At 38.5% G+C, this 27463-nt stretch overlaps 2 protein-coding genes across 6 annotated transcripts in view; one reads left to right on the top strand and one right to left on the bottom strand.

Annotated features, from left to right (window-relative positions):
* Positions 1 to 24791, top strand: part of LOC137251433 (organic cation transporter protein-like) — a 224772-nt gene extending 199981 nt beyond the window's left edge. For 4 of the 5 annotated variants that reach the window (XM_067786005.1, XM_067786015.1, XM_067786060.1 and 1 more), the window contains 2 exons: positions 21974 to 22902; positions 24361 to 24791. In XM_067786005.1, the coding sequence (XP_067642106.1) occupies positions 21974 to 22902; positions 24361 to 24586 (1155 nt within the window). In that variant the 3' untranslated portion in view covers positions 24587 to 24791. Of the gene's footprint in view, positions 1 to 16914; positions 17348 to 21973; positions 22903 to 24360 lie in introns of those variants that run through there. The other variant, XM_067786041.1, reaches the window with a different exon arrangement.
* On the bottom strand, positions 24490 to 25671 carry Bin1 (histone deacetylase complex subunit SAP18). The gene is made up of 2 exons (XM_067786103.1): positions 25485 to 25671; positions 24490 to 25400 (listed from the first exon to the last, which is right to left on the bottom strand). Exons 1-2 carry the CDS (start codon positions 25548 to 25550, stop codon positions 25017 to 25019), a joined length of 450 nt encoding a protein of 149 aa, XP_067642204.1. The 5' UTR covers positions 25551 to 25671; the 3' UTR covers positions 24490 to 25016.
* Positions 25672 to 27463: the final 1792 nt, after the last annotated feature.

The following is a 27463-nucleotide window of genomic DNA, read 5'->3' as shown; positions in this document are numbered from 1 at the left end:
TACGAAACGGAGGAAATTTGGATTGATTTTTATGTATGTTCTCATTGAGTTACAACTGTAAAACTTCACAGATAGGATAAGACGCCGAGAAAATTTAAGAAAAGGAGAAAAAATGCTAATAATTTGGAAATTTCGTGTTTTGAGATCGATTTTAAAGTAACTTCTCATTGAGCTACAAAGATGAAACCTCAGAGACAGGTTAAGACACCGTGACAAAGGAACAAAAGGAGAAAAAATTCCGTTAGGTGGCGCACGAAATCGAAAAATTAGATAATAATTTGGAAATTTGAAACCGAGTTTTAAGTAACTTCTCGATGAGCTAGAGGCTAAAAATTTAGAGCTTAATTCAGAGATCGATGACAGCCGATGACACAATACAAAGTTTCGCTAGGGGGCGCACGAACTGAGATATTTAGAAAAATCAATTGGAACGGAGGGAATTTTGGATTGATTTTTATGTAAGTTCTCATTGAGCTACAAGCGTAAAACTTAACAGATAGGAAAGGTGGAGCGCAATTCATTGATAACAATATCTCCTTTCCTACCAACTTTCCAAACCAAGTAATGTGCCCTCCACTTTTATATTTTTACTTCTCATAAATAGTTTGCAATTTCTATGTCATAATTTAAAAATCAGAGTTTAGCAAGAATATATCTTTATATAAGCAGACATGTTTCGCTGAGTTTTGTCCATTTATATAAAGGAAGTGCTTAAAATTTTTTTATTTTATATTTATTTTTTGTATTTATTACTCGTTTTTGAAAGTATAACTATTTCAATCAAGCTCAGAAATTCATTTTGCATTACTTATCTATTTACTGTATTACCAAATTTTTTTTATTATCGACTTGTTTTACTTCGCTGACCAATCGAAACCGTTACAAAAAAAACTTAAGCAAAGCTCAATTAGGCACCAGTTCCAAGTTAGTGCAGTCAAGTATGTCCACTGAATAATTAACAAAAACACAAATAACAATTTGAATTTGGCGAAAAAATGTCCATAAAATCTTCGGTAGCGTATTGTTCACTTCAAAATTTGAGTGGTCAGCCAGGCTTGTTCGTTGGTTGAATGCTTCCACTTAATTCGAAGCTAACTTTAAGAGTACAAATGTGCTTAGGCTGTAAGGATGATTAAAATGTAGGAGGTAGGGCTAATGAGTATATAGAGCGAGACGGACGATTGTAATCTGCAGTACAATAGTACAATGGTGTCAACGCCTTTGTGTGGCTAAGAAACTTTCAAGCAGCAGAAGGAAAATTTGGGCGTTAGAAAGGAGACTAGTGTATCAGTGAGCCTCTGACGCCTCTGAATATGATGACGATACTGGGCCAAGTAAGTGAGCCAGCAAGAAAAAAACGTAAGTCGGAAGGGCATGACTGATAACAAAAATACGTCGCGAAGTTCTGCAGGAACAAAAGTGGCGTAGTCGACGTGCTGAGTTATGAAGGGAATACTTTTCCTTCTTCTTGAATGTGAGAGAGTTGATTAACCGGCTAAAAAATGGGAAAAAAGTTTCTATACGGAACTGAGACGAAGGAAAAAGGTGATAACGCAAGTTTTTCACGATGGATAGGACCTAAGTTATTTAGGGCCAGATTATGTATGACGCCTTGACACTTTCCATCTCAGTCACTCACATTCACAGTCACCACTATATAATACCAAAAATTTCATAAAGGCATTCAGGTTTACTCTCACTCATCGAAGTGAATGCTTCTAGGTCTGGTAGCTGTGTCATTCATAATAGCTGAGTTCCTCCAGTAGCTGTGAAAATTTGGTCAGGTTTAACTGGTGCCAATCACACTTGTGCCAACAGCTTTTATGTCTAAGCTATATGAATTTAAATTAATTACTCAAAGGTAGCGTTCAAAAGGTCTTCAAAGGGGGACAATTGTCATTTCGTAAGACATCACATTGCTTAAAGTGCCAGTTGAATGCACTAAGAGGGGACAGAATTAAAAGTAATACCGTTGTTGTCGTTGTAGCAGTGCTTCGCCCCATCCAATAGGTGCGACCGATCAGAAATTGTCATCAATGTCCTCTAAGGGAAGTCCAAGGAAAATCGCTGGGGTGGCCCATAGTGAGAGGGGTGTTAGAGGCAATTAAAGAGATGGTTGCTGTCAGGGGTGAGGGTGTTAGAAGCAATTAAAGAGATGGTTGGTGTCATGTAGGGACAGATAGCAAGCAGGACATACATTTTGTATGTCGGGGTTGATGCGGGATATGTAAGAGTTTAACCTGTTAGAGTACCCTGATCAAAGTTGGGATAGAGTGACGCGCGTTTCGCTATGGAGAGTGCGTTCCTTTTCTGCGAGTTCTGGGAATTTTTCTTTAAAAACTTAATTCGCCGCGCTATTCCTAGCATAGAGGTCGGACGCCTGTTTGTGGATATCACTGAGGATCTGCTTGTACGTTTATGCTTTATACGGTTGTGTTCTTAGGTGCCGTATTTCCTCATAATGCTTACGGAGATGACCCCTTAAGCCCCTGGGAGGTGTGGCCTCATCAATCAGATGCCTGTTTCGATGACCAGGTTTCTGGCTATTCAACAGAAACTGTTTGTTCAGCATTTCATTTCTCTCCCTAATGGGGAGTAATCTCGCCTCATTGTGTAGGTGGTGTTCTGAGGACATAAGAAGACAGCCCGCAGCGGTGCTTTGTTCAGCATTTCATTTCTCTCTCTTATGGGGAGTACTCCCGCCTTATTGTGTAGGTGGTGTTCTGGGCACAAAGGACAACAGCCCGTAGCGGTTATTAGGCAGTGTTTTGGCAGGCCTGTATTTTCTTCCAGTGAGTAACCTTTAGGAAATTGTAAATTTGGGAGGTCAGTCAGGCTTGTTAATTCGTTTATTGAATCACATACAAATAAATGCTTCAACTTAATTAGAAGTTAACTTTAAGAGGACAAATGTGCTTAGGCTGTAAGATTTATTAAAATGTAGGAGGTAGATCGAATGAGTATATAGAGCGAGACGGAGGACGCCACTGTGTGGCTAAGAAACTCTCAAGCCTAGTGAGATTCGGAACCATATACGATCACAGAACTACGTGTTAGTAGGCACTTGTCACTTATGGCGGCGAGGCTAATAGTTTTTAAGACGAGCAGGACCGAGTTCTGTGAAAATATATGAGCACATGGCTATCGTTTGGATGTACTTTCAGTATACAGCTGAACCGTCGGAAGTACCCCGTCATCATTATTATTTTAAGCTTACCCGCCTAGGCGATATTGTGAAATGAGTGCCAATCTCCCCAGCTATCCCTGTTTGTGATAATTGACTCCATTTCTGAGTACCAAGAGAATGCATGTCTTTCTCCGCCTGTCCCTGTTATACAGCGCAACTTTTGACCTCCTTAAACAAGCACAGTTATCATCACAGATAGGACCATAAATCTTCCGAAGAACTTCTTTTTCGCATACTCCAGGAGCTATCCTGGCACCATCCATAATACCGACCCATACCTGCATACATACATACAGGTAAGATGAGAGAATTATGGGAGAATAAACGGCGAGAAAGGACTTTACTCTTCTACCCCATTGGAATTTAAAAAAGACTAATTAGACACTTGCATACCGGTTGAAATGCATTCCATAAATCAAAATAATGAACGAATTTGTATTTGTAATATGTTTGTATATATGTGCAAATGGTGTAAATGGAGCAGCTACAAATTAAATTAAATTAGATAAAACGTGCAGACTGAGTACGTGTCCTAGACAGTGAATTTCGTTCACAGACTTCAATATAAACAAACGGAAGCGATATCCGCAACACAACAATTTAACATCTCTTTGAACAACTGAAAGTTGATTTCATTGCAGAAGTCTGGCTGAAATAAGCGGACCATACAAAAAAGGAAAATAGTGAAAAACGAAAGTAAAAACGGGGGCAACTCATAAAATTGGCCAGCAAATGGAGCGGATTTTTGACTTATTTTCATTTTTCATTTTTCTTTATGAACCAACCAACACAAACTCGGCCAATATAAATTATGCAATTTTCAAATTCCATTCCTCAATGTGAATGAATGAGTTCAATAGATATCAACGTGAGGTGGTAAATAAACATTTATAGACAACGCAGAGAAACATTAAAGTAATACAGCAAATTAACTAGTTTACAACTGCCTGCAGTAGAACTAATTCTAAATAGAGTAGGCTTGTATAAGAAACATAATCAAAGGTTTTGAAAATAATGGATAGGCCGAAAGCTAGAAGGTGGTGGGAAGCAAAATATGGTTTGAAGAGTAGAAGAAGTTCGCTGGAGCATCATAAACATTCGTTATAATTTCGAAAAAGGCTGATCTCGATCTTGGGGTGGAGCTGTGTGCGAGGTGTGAATGATGCGTAGAGTAGAGCCTCTCGCTGTTCATCTCCGGTATTAACGGTGGACTTTCAACGGCATGTGGCACTACCGTAGTCGACAATTTCTTTTCCCATTTCTAAATTTATGGTCACCAAAAACCCTCGTCTAAGAACGCGACCAACATGACAGTATGAAAAACATTATAATAAAAATACATTCACGAATCACTGCTCGAGAAGAAATGGCCCAGCCAGGCGTTTGCTAGCACCAAAACTTCTTTGCGCACGGGAACTGCCTTGACGGCGGCGATAAGGCTTTCAGGGGGTTGTGTAGCGCAATATATAGCTTCTCCGACCCAATTGTCAACCTCACCTTCGAGCGGCGAATCCCGTTTCCCTAACAGACGAGGCTCTGGCGAACCCAAGCTCCTCATGGAACTTGGGGGTGGCGAGGGTGGGAGAGATGGCCTGAAGGTTTAATGTGGCCATATAAATCGCTCCCGAGATGGTCGGGCTAGTACCATAATGGTGCTGTGCTACCGGAGCGTACCGGATCTGTATCCGGAAAAGGACCATCACATCGATAACACTCCCCAAAACCTTCGGGGAGTAACCTTATCGCTACAACAACAACAACAACAATATAAGGCTTTCATGGTCACAACATATACCAATTCGATTCCCTGCTAGCGGTGTTGAGGCTTAGCCCCTAAAGCCGGCAGCTCATGTAGCCGAAAAAGCCAAACTCTTCGAAGGAAAGACCAGCTCGGCGTATGACAAATAGACGTCCCGTTTGAACAGGTCAAAGACTGACAATTTTATTGGTCTGTACAAGGGTACCGGCCCTTCGAGAGAGAAATACATACATATATGAAGAAGGCATAGTGGCTGCTTAGCCTAACACCTACATTGAATAAGTCTTCTAAGAGTCCGAGAAAAATTTTAAATTGAGGCACATTTTGCTTGTTGAGTATGTAGTGATTCGAGGATTCCACGTGACAGATGGAGATGGAAAGTTTTCCTGCATGTTGTGACGCGCCACATAAACAATAGTTAGAGGACCTATCTCCAAAACAAGAATCACTAGAAAATTTGTGAAAAGACAACCACTTTATTATGTTTCTTTCTTGGAATAAAGTCTGAACTAACAAGTGCAACAGACAAGCGCCTCATAGAAGAGTATCAACTTGAGAACAGTTTTATAAGATCAGGGTTAAACTTTTGAGAGATTTTGAGTGACATGGAATAATGGCGACTTTTACCAAGCGGTGATGTGGTGGTAGCATGCTCCGACCACCACACCGAAGGTTCTGGGTTCAACTACCGGACAACGCAATATCAAAATATATTTTCAATTATGAAAAGAACTTTAAAAGTTTTTCTAATCCCCTCGGCAGTGGTTTGGCTCTCCAAGTGGTTTTCTGCCATGAAAAGCTTTCCAGTGAAAATTTATCTGCTTTTTAGATTACGTTTGGACTCGGCTATAACATGTAACTCCTATCCCGCCAATTTTTAGGAATAATTAAAAACTTTGTAGAGTTAATGCCATCCGGTACCTACGGATGGCAGACGATTCGCCGGCAGACGCCTGCACATGCAGAGATTCCTGCGCAACCGGGATATCAGAAAAGCTAGCTTCAGAGATTCCTCCATCAGTACCTAACGATTATGCACTTCCCACATGTAACTTAAAAATGAGGGTTTCCTAAGCCTCATTGATTCGTTTGCAACGGTTGACGTGATCGCAGAAGCCTGTCTACGAGTCCCGCTTGGCTTTTCTGATATTCGGTTTTAAGATACAGAACAAAACTTTTGTTCAAAAGCAGTCTGCTGAAAGCTCTAAAGTCTTCGAGTGGAGAAATTAGACAGACTAGTTAAGATTGAGTGGTCGAAAGCGCCTAGATAATTAAAATCCAGGATAGGTATACATATACGAATGTCTATGTACTATATATGTGAAAGTTCATAGATAAGAAATGCATGACAGATTTTTTGTTGTTAGCGGAATTTTACCAGATTTTAAAAATCTACGAAATATTTCACAGCTACCAAAATTTTGCTACAAACGTACACATTTATTTATGTTTATAAGTGACTTTTTCCAGACTCAGTGGGGTTTATCTCTGCTCTAATTCATACAAAGCTTATTGCCGTTCGATTTGCTGCGGTGCGAGTGGTGTTACATATTTCAAATTTTTAATACAATTTTTTTCATATTTTTTTGTTCAAAGAAAACCAGTTTGTATCTCAGCAAGGCTCTTACAGAAAAAATGGCGCTGACTAATGAAATACTGGATTGAAAAATAACAAAAGTGACCAAAGCACACAGCTGCTGCTCGACCGGGCCACTGAGAAACGCGTACAAGGCTGCTTGCTGCCCCTTTTCGGTTGAGTTGTAGGACTGGAAAAGCAAATGTAATAAAAAAAGCTTATTTGCGTTAACTTCTACTATGTATGTATGTACGTATGTATGTTTGTAATGATATTTGAAAATAATAATAAACAAAGTAAAAGTGCTTGAATATTCGCAAAAAACTCACTTGTTTATATAGATACATACATATACATATGTATTATACATACATATACATATGTATGTATGTATGTACTATATATGGGGTATTCCATCCCATTTCGACCAATTTTGAACCCGACCCCTTTAGAATTGGCTGAAAGTTTTTCTTCTTTTTCTAGCTTACAAAAGACGTTTTTCAGAAGCTTTTCAAATTTTTTCATCCAACTCAAAAAAAGTTATGAATTTATAAAAAAAACGCCGTTTTTGTTTTCAAAATGCTATAACTTTTTCAAAAATTGACCGTTTGGGATCTTTTTTTTTAAATTTGTTTTTAAATGTACTTTTCGGAAAAAATTCAAAAAAAGTTTAAAAGTTTTTTTTTGTAATTTTTCAGTTTTTCGAGATTTTTCGAATTTCGCCCTTTTTTTTCTCATAAAAAACTTCAATCAATTCTCCAATCATCCCCACTAATCCCGCAGTGGGCCGAGAATTTTTTTTTTTTTATTTAATTGAAAAAAACTAAATTTTTTTTTGTTTTTTTTTCGAAAAGTACATTTAAAAACATATTTAAAACAAAAAATGATCCCAAACGGTCAATTTTTGAAAAAGTTATAGCATTTTGAAAAAACACTGTTTTCCAACTCAAAATAAGTTTTGAATATTTTGAAAAAACGGTGTTTTTTTCAAAATGCTATAACTTTTTCAAAAATTTACCGTTTGGAATCATTTTTTTTTTTTAATGTTTTAAATGTACTTTTCGGAAAAAATACAAAAAAAAATTTTAAGTTTTTTTTTCAATTAAATAAAAAAAAAAAAAATTCTCGGCCCACTCCGGGATTAGTGGGGATGATTGCAGAATTGATTGAAGTTTTTTATGAGAAAACAAGTAAGGAAGGCTAAGTTCGGGTGTAACTCAGTTGAGAGCTATGGAGACAAAATAAGGAAAATCACCATGTAGGAAAATGAACCTAGGGTAACCCTGGAATGTGGTTGTATGACATGTGTATCAAATGGAAGGTATAAAAGAGTATTTTAAGAGAGAGTAGGCCATAGTTCTATGGATGGACGCCATTTAGGGATATCACCATAAAGGTGGACCAGGGCTGACTCTAGAATTTGTTTGTACGATATGGGTATCAAATGAAAGGTGTTACTGAGCATTTTAAGAGGGAGTGGGCCTTAGGTCTATCGGTGGACGCCTTCTCGAGATATCGCCATTAAGGTGGACCAGGGGTGACTCTAGAATGTGTTTGTACGATATAGGTATCAAATGAAAGGTGGTAATGAGTATTTTAAAAGGGAATGGGCTTTAGTTCTATAGGTGAACGCCTTTTCGAGAAATCGCCATAAAGGTGGACCAGGGGTGACTCTAGAATATGTTTGTACGATATGGGTATCAAATGAAAGCTGTTAATGAGTATTTTGAAAAGGAGTGATCCTTAGTTCCATAGGTGAACGCCGTTTCGAGATATCGCCATAAAGGTGGACCAGGGGTGTCTCTAGAATGTGTTTGTACGATATGGGAATCAAATGAAAGGTGTTACTGAGCATTTTAAGAGGGAGTGGGCATTAGGTCTATAGGTGGACGCCTTTTCGAAATGTCGTCATTAGGGTGGGCCAGGGGTGACTCTAGAATGTGTTTGTATGATATGGGTATCAAATCAAAGATGGTAATGAGCATTTTAAAAGGGAGTAATCCTTAGTTCTATAGGTGGACGCCTTTTCGAGATATCGCCATAAAGGTGGACCAAGGGTAACTCTAGAATGTTTGTACGATATGGGTATCAAACGAAAGGTGTTACTGAGCATTTTAAGAGGGAGTGGGCATGAGGTCTATAGGTGGACGCCTTTTCGAGATATCGTCATTAGGGTGGGCCAGGGGTGACTCTAGAATGTGTTTGTACGATATGGGTATCAAACGAAAGGTGTTACTGAGCATTTTAAGAGGGAGTGGGCATTAGGTCTATAGGTGGACGCCTTTTCGAGATATCGCCATTAGGGTGGGCCAGGGGTGACTCTAGAATGTTTGTACGATATGGGTATCAAACGAAAGGTGTTACTGAGCATTTTAAGAGGGAGTGGGAATTAGGTCTATAAGTGGACGCCTTTTCGAGATATCGCCATTAGGGTGGGCCAGGGGTGACTCTAGAATGTGTTTGTACGATATGGGTATCAAATGAAAGGTGGTAATGAGTATTTTAAAAGGGAGTAATCCTTAGTTCTATAGGTGGACGCCCTTTCGAGATATCGCCATAAAGGTGGACCAAGGGTGACTCTAGAATGTTTGTACGATATGGGTATCAAACGAAAGGTGTTGCTGAGCATTTTAAGAGGGAGTGGGCATTAGGTCTATAGGTGGACGCCTTTTCGAGATATCGCCATTAGGGTGGGCCAGGGTGACTCTAGAATGTGTTTGTACGATATGGGTATCAAATGAAAGGTGGTAATGAGTATTTTAAAAGGGAGTAATCATTAGTTCTATAGGTGGACGCCTTTTCGAGATATCGCCATAAAGGTGGATCAAGGGTGACTCTAGAATGTTTGTACGATATGGGTATCAAACGAAAGGTGTTACTGAGCATTTTAAGAGGGAGGAGTGGACATTAGGTCTATAGGTGGACGCCTTTTCGAGATATCGCCATTAGGGTGGGCCAGGGGTGACTCTAGAATGTTTGTACGTTATGGATATCAAACGAAAGGTGTTACTGAGCATTTTAAGAGGGAGTGGGCATTAGTTCTATAGGTGGACGCCTTTTCGAGATATCGCCATTAGGGTGGGCCAGGGGTGACTCTAGAATGTGTTTGTACGATATGTGCATCAAACGAAAGGTGTTACTGAGCATTTTAAGAGGGAGTGGGCATTAGGTCTATAGGTGGACGCCCTTTCGAGATATCGCCATTAGGGTGGGCCAGGGGTGACTCTAGAATGTTTGTACGATATGGGTATCAAACGAAAGGTGTTACTGAGCATTTTAAGAGGGAGTGGGCATTAGGTCTATAGGTGGACGCCTTTTCGAGATATCGCCATTAGGGTGGGCCAGGGGTGACTCTAGAATGTGTTTGTACGATGGCTTCCACCGATTTCGCCCATTTTCACAGAGAACAGTTACCGCGTCATAGAATCTATGCCCCTACCAAATTTGAGAAGGATTGGTAAATTTTTGTTCGACTTATGGCATTAAAAGTATTCTAGACAAGCTAAATGAAAATGGGCGGAGCCACGCCCATTTTGAAATTTTCTTTTATTTTTGTATTTTGTTGCATCATATCATTACGGGAGTTGAATTTTGACTTAATTTACTTATATACAGTAAAGATATTAAATTTTTTTTTAAAAAGTGGGCGTGTTCTTCATCCAATTTTGCTAATTTTTATTTAGCACATATATAGTAATAATAGTAACGTTCCTGCCAAATTTCATCATGATATCTTCAACGACTGCCAAATTACTGCTTGCAAAACTTTTAAATTACCTTCTTGTAAAAGTGGGCGGTGCCACGCCCATTGTCCAAAATCTTACCAATTTTCTATTCTGCGTCATAACGTCAACCCATCTACCAAGTTTCATCACTTTAACGCCTTTGGCAATGAATTATAGCATTTTTTCGGTTTTTCGAAATTTTCGATATCGAAAAAGTGGGCGTGGTTATAGTCCGATATCGTTCATTTTAAATAGCGATCTGAGATGAGTGCCCAGGAATCTGCATACCAAATTTCATCAAGATACCTCAAAATTTACTCAAGTTATCGTGTTAACGACCACCGTGGTGTGATGGTAGCGTACTCCGCCTATCACACCGTATGCCCTGGGTTCAACTCCCGGGCAAAGCAACATCAAAATTTTAGAAATAAGATTTTTCAATTAGAAGAAAATTTTTCTAAGCGGGGTCGCCCCTCGGCAGTGTCTGGCAAGCGCTCCGATTGTATTTCTGCCATGAAAAGCTCTCAGTGAAAACTCATCTGCCTTGCAGATGCCGTTCGGAGTCGGCATAAAACATGTAGGTCCCGTCCGGCCAATTTGTAGGGAAAAATCAAGAGGAGCACGACGCAAATTGGAAGAGAAGCTCGGCCTTAGATCTCTTCGGAGGTTATCGCGCCTTACATTTATTTTTTTTTTTTTATCGTGTTAACGGACAGACGGACGGACGGACGGACATGGCTCAATCAAATTTTTTTTCGATACTGATGATTTTGATATATGGAAGTCTATATCTATCTCGATTCCTTTATACCTGTACAACCAACCGTTATCCAATCAAAGTTAATATACTCTGTGAGCTCTGCTCAACTGAGTATAAAACAAGTAAGGAAGGCTAAGTTCGGGTGTAACCAAACATAACATACTCAGTTGAGAGCTATGGAGACAAAATAAGGAAAATCAATCTGGGGTAACCCTGGAATGTGGTTGTATAACATGTGTATCAAATGAAAGGTATTAAAGAGTATTTTAAGAGAGAGTAGGCCATAGTTCTATGGATGAACGCCATTTAGGGATATCGCCATAAAGGTAGACCAGGGCTGACTCTAGAATTTGTTTGTACGATATGGGTATCAAATGAAAGGTGTTACTGAGCATTTTAAGAGGGAGTGGGCCTTAGGTCTATCGGTGGACGCCTTTTCGAGATGTCCCCATTAAGGTGGACCAGGGGTGATTCTATAATGTGTTTGTACGATATGGGTATCAAATGAAAGCTGTTAATGAGTATTTTGAAAAGGAGTGATCCTTAGTTCCATAGGTGGACGCCGTTTCGAGATATCGCCATAAAGGTGGACCAGGGGTGTCTCTAGAATGTGTTTGTACGATATGGGAATCAAATGAAAGGTGTTACTGAGCATTTTAAGAGGGAGTGGGCATTAGGTCTATAGGTGGACGCCTTTTCGAGATATCGCCATTAGGGTGGGCCAGGGGTGACTCTAGAATGTTTGTACGGTATGGGTATCAAACGAAAGGTGTTACTGAGCATTTTAAGAGGGAGTGGGCATGAGGTCTATAGGTGGACGCCTTTTCCAGATATCGTCATTAGGGTGGGCCAGGGGTGACTCTAGAATGTGTTTGTACGATATGTGCATCAAACGAAAGGTGTTACTGAGCATTTTAAGAGGGAGTGGGCATTAGGTCTATAGGTGGACGCCCTTTCGAGATATCGCCATTAGGGTGGGCCAGGGGTGACTCTAGAATGTTTGTACGATATGGGTATCAAACGAAAGGTGTTACTGAGCATTTTAAGAGGGAGTGGGCATTAGGTCTATAGGTGGACGCCTTTTCGAGATATCGCCATTAGGGTGGGCCAGGGGTGACTCTAGAATGTGTTTGTACGATATGGGTATCAAATGAAAGGTGGTAAGGAGTATTTTAAAAGGAGTAATCCTTAGTTCTATAGGTGGACGCCTTTTCGAGATATCGCCATAAAGGTGGACCAAGGGTGACTCTAGAATGTTTGTACGATATGGGTATCAAACGAAAGGTGTTACTGAGCATTTTAAGAGGGAGTGGGCATTAGGTCTATAGGTGGACGCCTTTTCGAGATATCGCCATTAGGGTGGGCCAGGGTGACTCTAGAATGTGTTTATACGATATGGGTATCAAATGAAAGGTGGTAATGAGTATTTTAAAAGGGAGTAATCCTTAGTTCTATAGGTGGACGCCTTTTCGAGATATCGCCATAAAGCTGGACCAAGGGTGACTCTAGAATGTTTGTACGGTATGGGTATCAAACGAAAGGTGTTACTGAGCATTTTAAGAGGGAGTGGGCATTAGGTCTATAGGTGGACGCCTTTTCGAGATATCGCCATTAGGGTGGGCCAGGGTGACTCTAGAATGTGTTTGTACGATATGGGTATCAAATGAAAGGTGGTAATGAGTATTTTAAAAGGGAGTAATCCTTAGTTCTATAGGTGGACGCCTTTTCGAGATATCGCCATTAGGGTGGGCCAGGTGTGACTCTAGAATGTTTGTACGATATGGGTATCAAACGAAAGGTGTTACTGAGCATTTTAAGAGGGAGTGGGCATTAGGTCTATAGGTGGACGCCTTTTCGAGATATCGCCATTAGGGTGGGACAGGGGTGACTCTAGAATGTTTGTACGATATGGGTATCAAACGAAAGGTGTTACTGAGCATTTTAAGAGGGAGTGGACATTAGGTCTATAGGTGGACGCCTTTTCGAGATATCGCCATTAGGGTGGGCCAGGGGTGACTCTAGAATGTTTGTACGATATGGGTATCAAACGAAAGGTGTTACTGAGCATTTTAAGAGGGAGTGGACATTAGGTCTATAGGTGGACGTCTTTTCGAGATATCGCCATTAGGGTGGGCCAGGGTGACTCTAGAATGTGTTTGTACGATATGGGTATCAAATGAAAGGTGGTAATGAGTATTTTAAAAGGGAGTAATCCTTAGTTCTATAGGTGGACGCCTTTTCGAAATATCGCCATTAGGGTGGGCCAGGTGTGACTCTAGAATGTTTGTACGATATGGGTATCAAACGAAAGCTGTTACTGAGCATTTTAAGAGGGAGTGGGCATTAGGTCTATAGGTGGACGCCTTTTCGAGATATCGCCATTAGGGTGGGCCAGGGGTGACTCTAGAATGTTTGTACGATATGGGTATCAAACGAAAGGTGTTACTGAGCATTTTAAGAGGGAGTGGACACTAGGTCTATAGGTGGACGCCTTTTCGAGATATCGCCATTAGGGTGGGCCAGGGGTGACTCTAGAATGTGTGTACGATATGGGTATCAAACGAAAGGTGTTACTGAGCATTTTAAGAGGGAGGGGGCATTAGGTCTATAGGTGGACGCCTTTTCGAGATATCGCCATTAGGGTGGGACAGGGGTGACTCTGGTATGTTTTTGTACGATATGGATATCAAATTAAAGGTATTAATGAGGGTTTTAAAAGCGAGTGGCCCTTAGATGTATATGTGAAGGCGTTCTCGCGATATCGACCAAAATGTGATCCAGAAAATCATCTGTCGGGTACTGCTAATTTATTTATATATGCAATACCACTAACAGTATTCCTGCCAAGATTCCAAGGGCTGTTGATTTCGCCTTGTAGAACTTTTTCAATTTCTTCTACTTAATATGGTAGGTGTCACACCCATTTTACAAAGTTTTTTCCAAAGTTATATTTTGCGTCAATAAACCAATCCAGTTACCATGTTTCATCCCTTTTTTCGTATTTGGTATAGAATTATGGCATTTTTTTCATTTTTCGTAATTTTCGATATCGATAAAGTGGGCGTGGTTATGGTCAGATTTCGCCCATTTTTTATACCAAGAAAAAGTGAGCTCAGGTAAGTACGTGGGCTAAGTTTAGTAAAGATATATCGGATTTTGCTCAAGTTATTGTGTTAATGGCCGAGCGGAAGGACAGACGGTGGACTGTGTATAAAAACTGGGCGTGGCTTCCACCGATTTCGCCCATTTTCACAGAGAACAGTTACCGTCATAGAATCTATGCTCCTACCAAATTTGAGAAGGATGGGTAAATTTTTGTTCGACTTATGGCAATAAAAGTATTCTAGACAAACTAAATGAAAATGGGCGGAGCCACGCCCATTTTGAAATTTTCTTTTATTTTTGTATTTTGTTGCATCATATCATTACTGGCGTTGAATTTTGACTTAATTTACTTATATACAGTAAAGATATTAAATTTTTTGTTAAAATTTGAATTTAAAAAATTTTTTTTTTAAAAAGTGGGCGTGTTCTTCATCCAATTTTGCTAATTTTTATTTAGCACATATAGAGTAATAGTAGTAACGTTCCTGCCAAATTTCATCATGATATCTTCAACGACTGCCAAATTACAGCTTGCAAAACTTTTAAATTACCTTCTTGTAAAAGTGGGCGGTGCCACGCCCATTGTCCAAAATCTTACTAATTTTCTATTCTGCGTCATAACGTCAACCCATCTACCAAGTTTCGTCGCTTTATCTGTCTTTTGTAATGAGTTATCGCACTTTTTCGGTTTTTCGAAATTTTCGATATCGAAAAAGTGGGCGTGGTTATAGTCCGATATCGTTCATTTTAAATAGCGATCTGAGATGAGTGCTCAGGAACCTACATACCAAATTTCATCAAGATACCTCAAAATTTACTCAAGTTATCGTGTTAACGGACGGACGGACGGACGGACGGACGGACGGACGGACGGACGGACATGGCTCAATCAAGTTTTTTTTCGATCCTGATTATTTTGATATATGGAAGTCTATATCTATCTCGATTCCTTTATATATGTACAACCAACCGTTATCCAATCAAACTTAATATACTCTGTGAGCTCTGCTCAACTGAGTATAAAAAGGGCGAAATTCGAAAAATCTCGAAAAACTGAAAAATTACAAAAAAAAAAAATTTTTTAATTTTTTTGAATTTTTTCCGAAAAGTACATTTAAAAACAAATTTAAAAAAAAAAGATCCCAAACGGTCAACTTTTGAAAAAGTTATAGCATTTTGAAAACAAAAACGGTGTTTTTTAAAAATTCATAACTTTTTTTGAGTTGAATGAAAAAATTTGAAAAACTTCTGAAAAACGTCTTTCGTAAGCTAGAAAAAGAAGAAAAACTTTCAGCCAATTCTAAAGGGGTCGGGTTCAAAATTGGTCGAAATGGGATGGAATACCCCATATGCAATACTTTATTATTATCCAATACTCGAAACTGGTACCTTTTCAAATACGGCAATCGCTATGACAGCGTCAATTCATTCGCCGGAGTCTTACGACCACTAATTACGCAGCAATCAGCCAAGTGGAATAAGTAGATTTAGCAAACTTAATAGAATTGACGCCGACACCGATGGGCATTTACTGCTCTATGTATGGATTTTGAGAACTTTTAATAAGCGCAATAAAATTTAAAAAAAGAAGAAAAATAAATAAAGTTAAAATTAAAAAACACTCGGTCCTCATTTGGAGATTGGAAAAATCTCACGCTGCAAGAATCAAATCAAGGAACTTGTTTTCTGCTGAATTTTCGAGTTGAATACATTATCCCACTTCTGATAAAACGAAAGAACTTTGAGTAATAGAGTAATAGTAGTAACGTTCCTGCCAAATTTCATCATGATATCTTCAACGACTGCCAAATTACAGCTTGCAAAACTTTTAAATTACCTTCTTGTAAAAGTGGGCGGTGCCACGCCCATTGTCCAAAATCTTACTAATTTTCTATTCTGCGTCATAACGTCAACCCATCTACCAAGTTTCGTCGCTTTATCTGTCTTTTGTAATGAGTTATCGCACTTTTTCGGTTTTTCGAAATTTTCGATATCGAAAAAGTGGGCGTGGTTATAGTCCGATATCGTTCATTTTAAATAGCGATCTGAGATGAGTGCTCAGGAACCTACATACCAAATTTCATCAAGATACCTCAAAATTTACTCAAGTTATCGTGTTAACGGACGGACGGACGGACGGACGGACGGACGGACGGACGGACGGACATGGCTCAATCAAGTTTTTTTTCGATCCTGATTATTTTGATATATGGAAGTCTATATCTATCTCGATTCCTTTATATATGTACAACCAACCGTTATCCAATCAAACTTAATATACTCTGTGAGCTCTGCTCAACTGAGTATAAAAAGGGCGAAATTCGAAAAATCTCGAAAAACTGAAAAATTACAAAAAAAAAAAATTTTTTAATTTTTTTGAATTTTTTCCGAAAAGTACATTTAAAAACAAATTTAAAAAAAAAAAGATCCCAAACGGTCAACTTTTGAAAAAGTTATAGCATTTTGAAAACAAAAACGGTGTTTTTTAAAAATTCATAACTTTTTTTGAGTTGAATGAAAAAATTTGAAAAACTTCTGAAAAACGTCTTTCGTAAGCTAGAAAAAGAAGAAAAACTTTCAGCCAATTCTAAAGGGGTCGGGTTCAAAATTGGTCGAAATGGGATGGAATACCCCATATGCAATACTTTATTATTATCCAATACTCGAAACTGGTACCTTTTCAAATACGGCAATCGCTATGACAGCGTCAATTCATTCGCCGGAGTCTTACGACCACTAATTACGCAGCAATCAGCCAAGTGGAATAAGTAGATTTAGCAAACTTAATAGAATTGACGCCGACACCGATGGGCATTTACTGCTCTATGTATGGATTTTGAGAACTTTTAATAAGCGCAATAAAATTTAAAAAAAGAAGAAAAATAAATAAAGTTAAAATTAAAAAACACTCGGTCCTCATTTGGAGATTGGAAAAATCTCACGCTGCAAGAATCAAATCAAGGAACTTGTTTTCTGCTGAATTTTCGAGTTGAATACATTATCCCACTTCTGATAAAACGAAAGAACTTTATTGCTAACGTTAAATAGAACTTTGATTGTAGGAATAAATATCACAGCGCGTGTTTGTATCTCATGGATGTGTATCACCAGCGATGTGTTGATATTTAGATGCTTCGAGTTCCAGTGAAACGTGATCCAGATACTGATAGATTTTAATGTGCAAATGGAACAACAATGTGATCCATATGGATCACGCTTCATTGGAACGCAACAAGTAAGTAATCGATACAGGATACTTGGCATTAATGGCCTCTTCATAACCATATAAGTTAACGGTACATAATCTAACATCAGAACGGGAAAGAGAATGCTGACTTGTTTATGTAGCAAATCAATAAAGGTATGTACTCCTTAACTGTTTAAAGCACTCGATCAGTTTCTGATGGGTTTATACCTATTCTATACCTGAATGTTAAGCCCTTCGCAAAGAGTTTAATCCTTTCGCCCCGTTTGGGACAATACATGCCAGAAAAAGTTTTAAGCGTCAACTTTTTACCCCTATATTCAACTTTAAAGTATTCCAAACATTTCTTTTGGTTTAGAACATAGCTCTGCTTCTGGCGATTGAAAGAAGGATGCTTTGGAGAAACCCATGCGCCAAGAATGTCGCTTTCATGTGGCTTTGTCTGCGAGCTCATTTCAATTCGATTCTAATATGAGTCTTAGCCCATGAAGCTTCTACGTTTAAGAAACAAAAAAAACGTAACGTGACATATGATAACATATGTCTGCATAAACATCATACATCTCATCATTAAACTTTCTTCGGGAGTCAAATGTGGATGGCTACAAATTTCTCTGTTGCCGCACCCACTCAGCAGGTCCACTTGTGAAATTTTAGTTTTGATCTTCTTGGTTTAGGTGGAGACACGCACTCATAATGGCATTCTTATGACGAGAGTTCAACAAAAGTTTGCGTAAATAATTCTTTAACATAGGAATAACATATAGCAGTTCTAAATGCTTTATTTTGTAAGATGTTCAACTTTTTCCTGTTTGTGTATATCAAATTTGGTAGCGCATAGCTAACTGTCGGACAAACGATTGTCTTATATGTTTTCAGCTACCGCATTTTTAAAGAAATCGTGGTGAGGATTGACTAGCGGAGGCGAAGGCGCAGGTGGAAGGTGTAGTAATTGAGCAGAGAAAGCTCTGTTGTTATTGTTGTTGTTGTTGTAGCAATAAAGACACTCTCGAAGCTTTCGGGGAACGTTATCGATGTTGATGGTCAATCTCGGATATAGATCCCGTACCTTCCGGTAACCAGCCCCATTAAGGGGCACCTTATAGGCTATCCGGCATCCCCACCCCCTAGTTCCATGAAGAGCTTGGGGTAGCCAGAGCTTTGAATGATAAATATGTGTGTGACACATTTATATTTGTTACAGGATCCCCTCTGGTAGGTGAGGTTGACAATTGGGTTGTGGAGGCTGTGAAGCTATTGTCTTCGCTTTTGGCAAGAGTTGAGGTGTTATTCCATTTGACTTTTTTTATCAACCTTTACCCCATTTCAGTTGGTGTACCACTCTTAACATTTTCTATATTTCGGGAATGGCAAATCTGATGGGCATAGGCAAGGAGTTTTAGCATCCCCACTTTGCTTGATAACAAAAAATTTTGCTGCTCATCTCAACATAAGCGGCCGAAGTGGCAGGGTTAAACTCTAGTCAACTTTCACTCTAAAACTCGTACTGAAAAACCCGGCCGTGACTCAACATTGCGTATTACAAGTTTATAACAAAATTGAATTAGTCCCAAGAGTGCATTCACCCGAACTTTGGTATTCGGTATAAGATACGAGCTCCTCAACCATTTTACGTGTGTGCCAGATTTTAACAACTTCATTATCGTGAAATGCACGTTTTATGGTTTAATTAGACAAATTCGACGCAAAGCAATGAAAAACGTAATGAATCGAATTTAAGCAACCTACAACAATGTACAGTCGAATTACACTGGATCACAAATTCCAATTTTTTTCTGCACCAGAGGCGCTATTATGAAATTCCTATGTAAAATTACCCCCTGATTCCGAAAACCAAGGTTATTTTTAATTCTATGGTAACGTTTTTGAGATACATATTTACGAATTACCGTTTTTTTCAAAAAAAAAAAAATGGGACCACTTAATCATATATATCTCAAGAATGAATTGAGCAATTCCAAAACGGTTTGAAGCTTTTAAGCTGCATACAACAGTTTTTGCTAGGCCCTGCAGATTCAAAGATAACGAACAATCATTACGGCTTTTTTTAATTTTTTTTGGAAAAATATAAAAAATTTGTACTTTGCGAGGAAGGATCTCGAAAAATTTTATATTTTTTGCAAATTTTTTTTCTCTCTAAGCTGTGTTTTATTACAGAAAAATAAGCTGTAGTTCAACAAAATCGATGGACTAATACAAAGTTATAAGCGTTCAAGTAAATATATCCATTTAATACTTAAGTACCCTACTGGTACATATGTGTTAGTATTCGTATATCAGTTAGTTAGCAGCTAGATTTTCGAAGGGTTATTAGATACAAAAAACTGTTAGTTTCGTTTTCTCAAACCCATGTACATTTCAAGCAAGAGCATGTAGTGTTTCCTTTGTAGAACTAGGGAACCTTTTTGTCTAGGTAGGGTTGAATTTTTACTTTATCTATGTATAAATAATAATACATGCGCCTTGTTCCTTCATAATATCTGCAAGGCTCGCCGAATACTGTTCAGTTTACAATTGCAGTTTATAACCCGTCATTTACTTAAAAATATAATATGAATAAAAGGGCGCGAGAGTTTGAGTGTACAAATTATCCAGATATGTTCTGTTTCATCTGCGGTCAATTTATCGTTAAAAGGATGCGACGTGTGTTTTCAAATCCTTTGAAAGTTACATACTATAAGTATTTTGCAATTGAGTCTAAAAACAATGAAAAACCATGGACACCGAATACTGTGCGCACCACATCTCGAGTCGAATTGATTTTTTCGAAAACCGGAACAAAAAGGTGCGTTGTAAAAATTGGGTATTTGCTCCCTTTTAATGCATAGCTGACTAGTTTCTGAAACTTTCTATTTAGGCGACATATGAAATTTAGTACACCAATGAAGTGGAGGGAACCAACTTGCCATTCAACGGACTGCTATATTTTACTACAAAAGTACTTGGGGTTGGAAAGTCAAGAAAAGTAACCTATGCGAGCGTATCTACAGTGTCATTACCAGAACTAAATTCAACGGAAGCTACATTGCCAGAATCAAATTTAACTTATCTGATTACGCGGCATCATGTTGTACTGGATTTCGAACGGAAAATGAAAGAAACTCTTTGTCACAAGCTTAACTCAATGATTGGATAAGGGATTTGTCAAAGGAAAAGGCGGAACTACACGCATCTCTTATGCAACAATTTAAATTTGTTTCATCCGATGTTAAGGTAACATATTATAGAACTCGTCACGAACAATTTTCCAAGTTATACGAAGGAGGACAATGTTTGTTACTGCAAAGACATTGCTGGTCTATTCAAACAGTTTGGTGAACCATATGATTCAAAAGAGTGGCGATTGTTCATAGACGGCAATAAATTAAATTTAAAGGCCGTATTATTGCATATTGGCAACCAAAAGCTATCTATCCCGATCGCGCATGCAGTAAATACGAAGGAAACGTATGAGATAATGCAAAATTTGCTCAAATTAATCAAATACGCAGAACATGATTGGAAAATATGTGCCGATCTTAAAGTCGTTGGAATGTTATGTGGTCTACAAAGTGGATACACAAAATGCTATTGCTTTCTATGCAAATAAGATAGCCGAGCTCGTCAAGACCACTACATCATAAAGGATTGGCCAGAACGAATCGAGTTTTAAGTTGGGGTGGATAACATAAAATACTCCCCACCTATAAAGAAGGAAAAAATAATTGTACCTCCGCTCCACATCAAGCTCGGCCTTATGAAAAACTTTGTCAAGGCTTTGGACAAAGAAGGCGAAGCTTTTCATCATTTGAAGACAATCTTTCCAGAGATTTCAGAAGCAAAAATAAAGGAAGGGATTTTTGTGGGACCGCAAATAAGGAAAATGATGACCAATAACCATTTCAAAGAACTATTGTCACCAGTGGAGGCAGCAGCGTGGGATTCTTTTGAAAAGGTCGTTACTTCTTTTTTAGGCAAACACAAAAGTCCTAACTACGAGATGATAGTGAACGACTTCATCAAAAACTATTGCTTAGAGAGAAAAAAATCTGCAAAAAAAAAAAGATCGTTCCTCGCAAAGTAAACATTTTTTTATATTTTTCCAAAAAAAAATTTGAAAAAATCCGTAATGATTGTTCGTTATCTTTGAATCTGCAAGGCCTAGCAAACACTGTTGTATGCATACTTTATAGCAATTTACTTTTAAAAGCTTCAAACCGTTTTGGAATTGCTCAATTCGTCCTTGAGATATACATATATGATTAAGTGGACCCAATTTTTTTTTTTTTTTGAAAAAACGGTTTTTCGTATATATCTCAGAAACGTTATCATAGAATTAAAAATAACCTTGATTTTCGAAATCAGGGGGTGGTTTTACATAGGAATTTCATAATGGCGTCTCTGGTGCATTTTGGCTGTAAACCAGTGTTATTAGAGTGTAACGGTAATAATACTTTGGCGTTGACATTTCAAAAAACTGGGAAAAGATAGTCTCCGGCGGCCAAGCGTGATCACATTATAGCACATTGAATCTGTTAATTTAACCTAGGTCCGATTGATGTCAATGAATTTCCTCTCCACACTCGCTTGCCCTAAATGCATATAACAGATTCGGATAATATACAAATAATTTTTCACTTTTCGCATCTTTTCCAGATTCCCACATTGCTGGCCATCTTTTCGATGCTGCTGCTAATGGTGCAAGCCCAAGGACCATTTCCACCGCGACTAAGCATACCCGGTGCGGTGCCTGTAGGTGGACCTGCCGTACCTGTCCGACCGCAATTCCGCAACGATAAGTTGGCGCGCGTGCGACGTCCAGTTGCGTTGCGAGCTCAAAATGCATACATACCATCGGCAGCACCACGCATACAGGAAGAGTCAAAACCTGTAACCGAATCGAATGAGGACGAACAACCTGATGTTTTCTTACCACAACTGCTACGCGAGCAACAGCTGGCACAAGTGCATCAACAACAATTTCAGCAACAGGCAAACGCATTCCTCAATAGTGATGCAAATTCAATACAAGACTCACCATCGATAACGCAATTTTCTCAAGATGATGACTCAATATTTGCGTCATCGCCTCAAACCGTTTTACCAACAACACGTTTCCCCGAGCGTCCAACCCCAGCAGCGCCTATTACAACAACACCATCTTACAATAGGCCCGTTTTCAATGACTATAGTATCGGCAGCTTTGGTGGTACACAGCGTTTTAGTTCAGATAGTCCTCAACGAAATGCACCGACACCTGCACAACCGCAGCGCATCAATGTGATACGTTCACGCCCACAATTACGTGAACAACGTCCACAATATGAAGCACAAACAGTGCCACAACCAGCACCACAGCGCTCCAGACCGCGCCCAGCACCTGCACCACGTCCTGCAATTGAATATAATCAAGTGCAACAAGATGAACGGGAGCACGCACAAAATCAAAACCGTCGCACACGTCCAGTTGCACAAACAACACGCAAATGGCGTGAAGAAAATGAAGATGGCAGCATTACATGGGGTTATGAGAATGATGATGGCTCATTCAAAGAGGAACTTATCGGCACTGATTGCATTACAAAGTAAGTTATTTTTCTAAAGAAAACTAATAGAATTTATGGTAGGGGATTACCCTCATCCTTTTTAAAATACCTCAGCTAGAGTTAATCCACAAAAACTCAGATACTGTCATTAGATTTTTAAATAAGAAAGATAGATCTGCTTCAACACACATGGATCGTCAACTGCCTCCAAAGTAAAATAATAAAGTTTGTTCCTGGCAGCAGCTTTGAATGGTTCAGACGGTAGGCATGGTTGTCGTAAGAGGCAACTAAAATCCATAGCCTCCCGACATACGTAATGTATGCCCTGCATGGGATGTGTCCCCACATGACACCTGTCATCTTTTAAATTTTAATGGGGAACCTACGCCCCTATCTCCCTATGGTCCGCCCCTGTTGAAACTGTCAGCTTCCTTGGACTCCCGTTAAAGGACTTTGATGACAATTTGTGGGTGGTCCTGTGAATGGGCTTGTTAACAAAACAACAAAATCCATAGCCATGAATACTCGAGAGCTTAAAAAGTCATTCCCGAGGATAAGGACTCGTACTTCGGTGTCTTGCTTTAAAGCGCCAAGGCCTGTGAGGCCCATTACAAATTTGGTTCGCATTTCCAGAAATATGTAGAAGCCAGCGGCCTACCCGGGCAGTCCAGTTTAACTGCGATCGAGGCATTGCAACTGGTTTGCCTATCCAGAATAACCCCCGCCAAATTCCCTTTGGTCCCACCCCGTTGAAACATATCGTTTCCTGGTACTTCTTTCAGCGGATTTTGATGACTAGACATTATTGCATGTGTTATAGTGGTCTGACTAATTTAAGTCGAGAAACAATATCGCGTACTAGGTCTGTCTCTGTCTTCTGGCCATAAGGAATTAAGAGCGGATTTAATAGAGGCGTATTAGGGATACAAGAACTCTGCGAAATTCCATTCGAGCCTTTCGAGCGGTTTTTTCTATGGGGAGAAAAGATATCTTCAATCCTTCCTGGCCCTTCAGTTTAACTTAATGTAGGTTCGACGATGCGTTGATATTGATGATAATAAAGTATGCCAGATGGTCAATGACTGGCAGATGGTACGATGCAAAAATTAGCATCTGTAACCAGTCTATACAGTGTTTCGTCATTCAACATACTGATTCGGCCCCTGTCGTGTGCAGTTGATCGCTAAATCAATACAAAACGGGCGATGTAATAGCGCTTTGCCGAATATGAACACGATACACACAGCCACTAAGCAGAAACGAACGTCCAACCTTCTATAGTTCGTCCCATCTTGATATTTTGTGGGATCTTACATGAAGAAAAATCAAGCTACTGATATTGAGAGGCGTAAAGCGTCCTCTTCGTTGAACGCTTCACTACATATTATCCATCACAGGCTTTTTATAGTTGTGGAACAAGATATGATTCATCTTGAAGGAAGTATGGACATTGATATTTATACTAACATGTTTCCCTCTTTTTATATTCCCGTTCAGGGGTACATATGGCTACATTGATCCCGATGGTAACAAACGCGAATATCATTATGAAACCGGCATCAAATGTGATCCAAATACACGCGAAACTGAAGAAGAACTTCAACATAATGGCTTCGTAAATTACGAACAAAATACAGCGGTGCTACCTAACGGCATTGAAATTGACATGGCGCAGTTAGGCAAGAAGAAATCCAAACGACCGAACTCCATCTATAGAAATTAGTTTTATAACTATTACATATGTAAATATGTATATGACAACTAATATTTAAGTGAACTTTAAATATGAACATTTTGCGATTTTAATTATAAACTTTATTTTGTATTTGTATCGTTTTTTCTTTATAAATGACTTTAACCTCTGTTTAGTGACAAATGTTATACATACATACATTTGCGGGCACTTAAAATCATCTCAAATAATAAAAGTACATACTTAGGTAAGCACATAATTTAAATTAAAAAAAGGGAAGTCTCATGTACGCTACAAATGTTAAAAAAAACATTTTTTATACATAATAACAAAAGTTAAATTAATTGAAATAGAATACATTCTACACGTATTTACATATGTATTTATGTATGTAAAAAGTTAACTTAGAGCAAATTTTAAGTAGAGATTTACTTGAATAATTAGCAAATCTCCGCTCATATTAATATGGCCGGTTGCGGCGCATAGGTGGCATGCGATTAGGTGGTGTTATTGAAATATCTAGAAAATCTCCAATGCAGAATTTTGCTTGCGCTAATGTTTTCGTATCATCAGCACCTTTTTGCCCTGTGCAGGTAACACCAATCTCACGCATTTGATAATGGTTATTGCGAAAATTTGGAAAAACAACAGCAAAATCAAAATATGTACCCTTTTTACGTGTATCCGGATTAACATCGCGCACCAGCGAGGTAAGCTCGTGCAGTGTTGCGTCCTGCCAGGTATAAATTTGCAATTCATTACTTGGTACATTGCCATACATATATTCGGAGACGGAATGATGGCGACCAGTGGAGCAAAAAACACGCAGCAATAGTGGACATGTCTGAATGTAACAATTAATATTATCAATAAAAGAAAATTAGATGCAGTCAGTAACGAATGAAGGGCGCCGTTTTTTCGTACAAACCTTTTCCCGATCTACTGGCTTTAAATGTGACTTCTCCTCAACAATCATTGATTCAACGTTGGCCATTTTTATTTCAGTTCTATATGCTTTAAGTAGATTTTGCAGGCTATAAAATTACTAACTCTCGCAAATTTATTGCCGCAGACGATGGAAATAAATAAATCGAAAGCACTTCACTTTTTGACAATTCTTCGATAACAATGCAGCCGATAACAGTTCAACCACACAGGGTTGCATTCACACGAACTTAGGCTAGATTTACATACATCGAAAGCCTTTACAGCAAAGCAAGCCTAGGCTCCTATTATGAGAATTTTCGATCTTCGATCTTCGCTGGCTATCGAACATTGGAAATCGAATTTGAAATTGGTATTATGACATCTAATCTCTGTCGAAATTTTCTTTGTGTGTCTAGTTTTGAATCGAATAGAAATTTGTTGTCGACGTTGTATCGAATTAGAAGAAAATTGTTTGAAACGTAAGTTTTTTGTGTTTATCTTCTACTTTTTTGCTACCTAATAGTACTTTCAAACCATTTGTATTAATCGTAAACATTGTGGGATGCTTTATTTTTATTAAAATTAATAACCACACAAAATTATTTAAAAGAAAATGTTATATTTTCAATTTGCAAAATTTAATAATAATGAAAATTTTTTAAAATAGAAAAATCAAGATTGAAAATTTAAAAATTGAAAACATGTTAAAATTACAAAGTTCAAAGTTAAATAAAAATAATTTAGTCAATATAATTTGAGAACCCCACATATAGGTCCAAGGTCGTGAATACAAAACTACTGCTTGGTAGACTGGGCCCGTATTACGTGTTACGATCAGCGACCGAAAACCATTTTCACTCAAGCGATATATATGCAACTGTCAAACTTTTTCCAAAAATTATAATGGGTTATGGATCAAACGAGTACTATTTGTCGCTAGTTCAAATATGCCATTAATCCGATCCAACATTTCAGAGCTATTGTGATTAAAAAATGGGTTTCGATCACTGATCGTAACACGTAATACGGGCCCTGGTTTCAACAATTGGACAAAATCCGTTTATAACAAAAGGAAATTGCAGAAAGGATCAGGTGGAAAAAATTCCGAGTACATTCTCGTACGCTATGCTCAGTTGAGACAATCCTTAGCGCAAAATCTGAGAATTGTTGCCAACTTCGAAATTATTGGAATAGATCTGGCTCTTGTAACAATGCACAATGCATTGGACAGCAAGTCCATGAACGTTTCTATGGTCATTATGAAGTTAAATTTTTAACACATGTAACAACATGTTTAGAAAGTTACAATGTTTAGAAAGCTACAATTATACGTTGAAATTCATTTCAGCGTTTTATACTTCTGGCTAGTTGCAGTACTTAAGCTTTTTTCCTCATAATAAATAATTTTGCTTTTATTTTATTTGACAGGTGATGGGAATGTGCTTTTCTGAACGGTTGAATTTATCGAGTTATCCAACAATGACACACAAATCACGCATACAAGATTGCGCACATTGTGAATGATGACTAATACTAATTTCACACAGACGGCTTATTGAATAATAAAGGCAATTTTCTACATTAAGACGCTTATTGAGCTCAATCTTCCCTACAAAATTCGAATCTATTATTATTTCATTAGTAGCTAATCGAATGCCTAATGAAGTCAAAAGCACAATGCAACTCTGTTGGCAGCGTTCCGCTTCCGTTTCCGCTTCTTAGTTTTCAAAGCAAATGTCATTGTCTGCATGGCGGAACGATACAAGGTGGCCGCATCGAACAGCTGATTATAACCTTTTTTATTTGATTTGATACATCAACTACCGGCGCAGTACGATTTTGACATTTGTCTATCGAATTTACAAGTACATGGAATTTTTTTTGTTTGTAGGTATGTCACCATGCTCCCACCTTGTATCGTTCCGCCATGATTGTCTGTCTCATCCTTCATACTAATCGAGCAGTTACTTCTGTGTGAAA

This window comes from Eurosta solidaginis, chromosome 1 (genome assembly GCF_040869045.1).
Source record: "Eurosta solidaginis isolate ZX-2024a chromosome 1, ASM4086904v1, whole genome shotgun sequence".
Taxonomy (NCBI): Eukaryota; Metazoa; Arthropoda; class Insecta; order Diptera; family Tephritidae; genus Eurosta; species Eurosta solidaginis.
The sequence above is the reverse complement of the archived record's forward strand: the minus strand, read 5'-3'. Positions and strand labels throughout refer to the sequence as shown.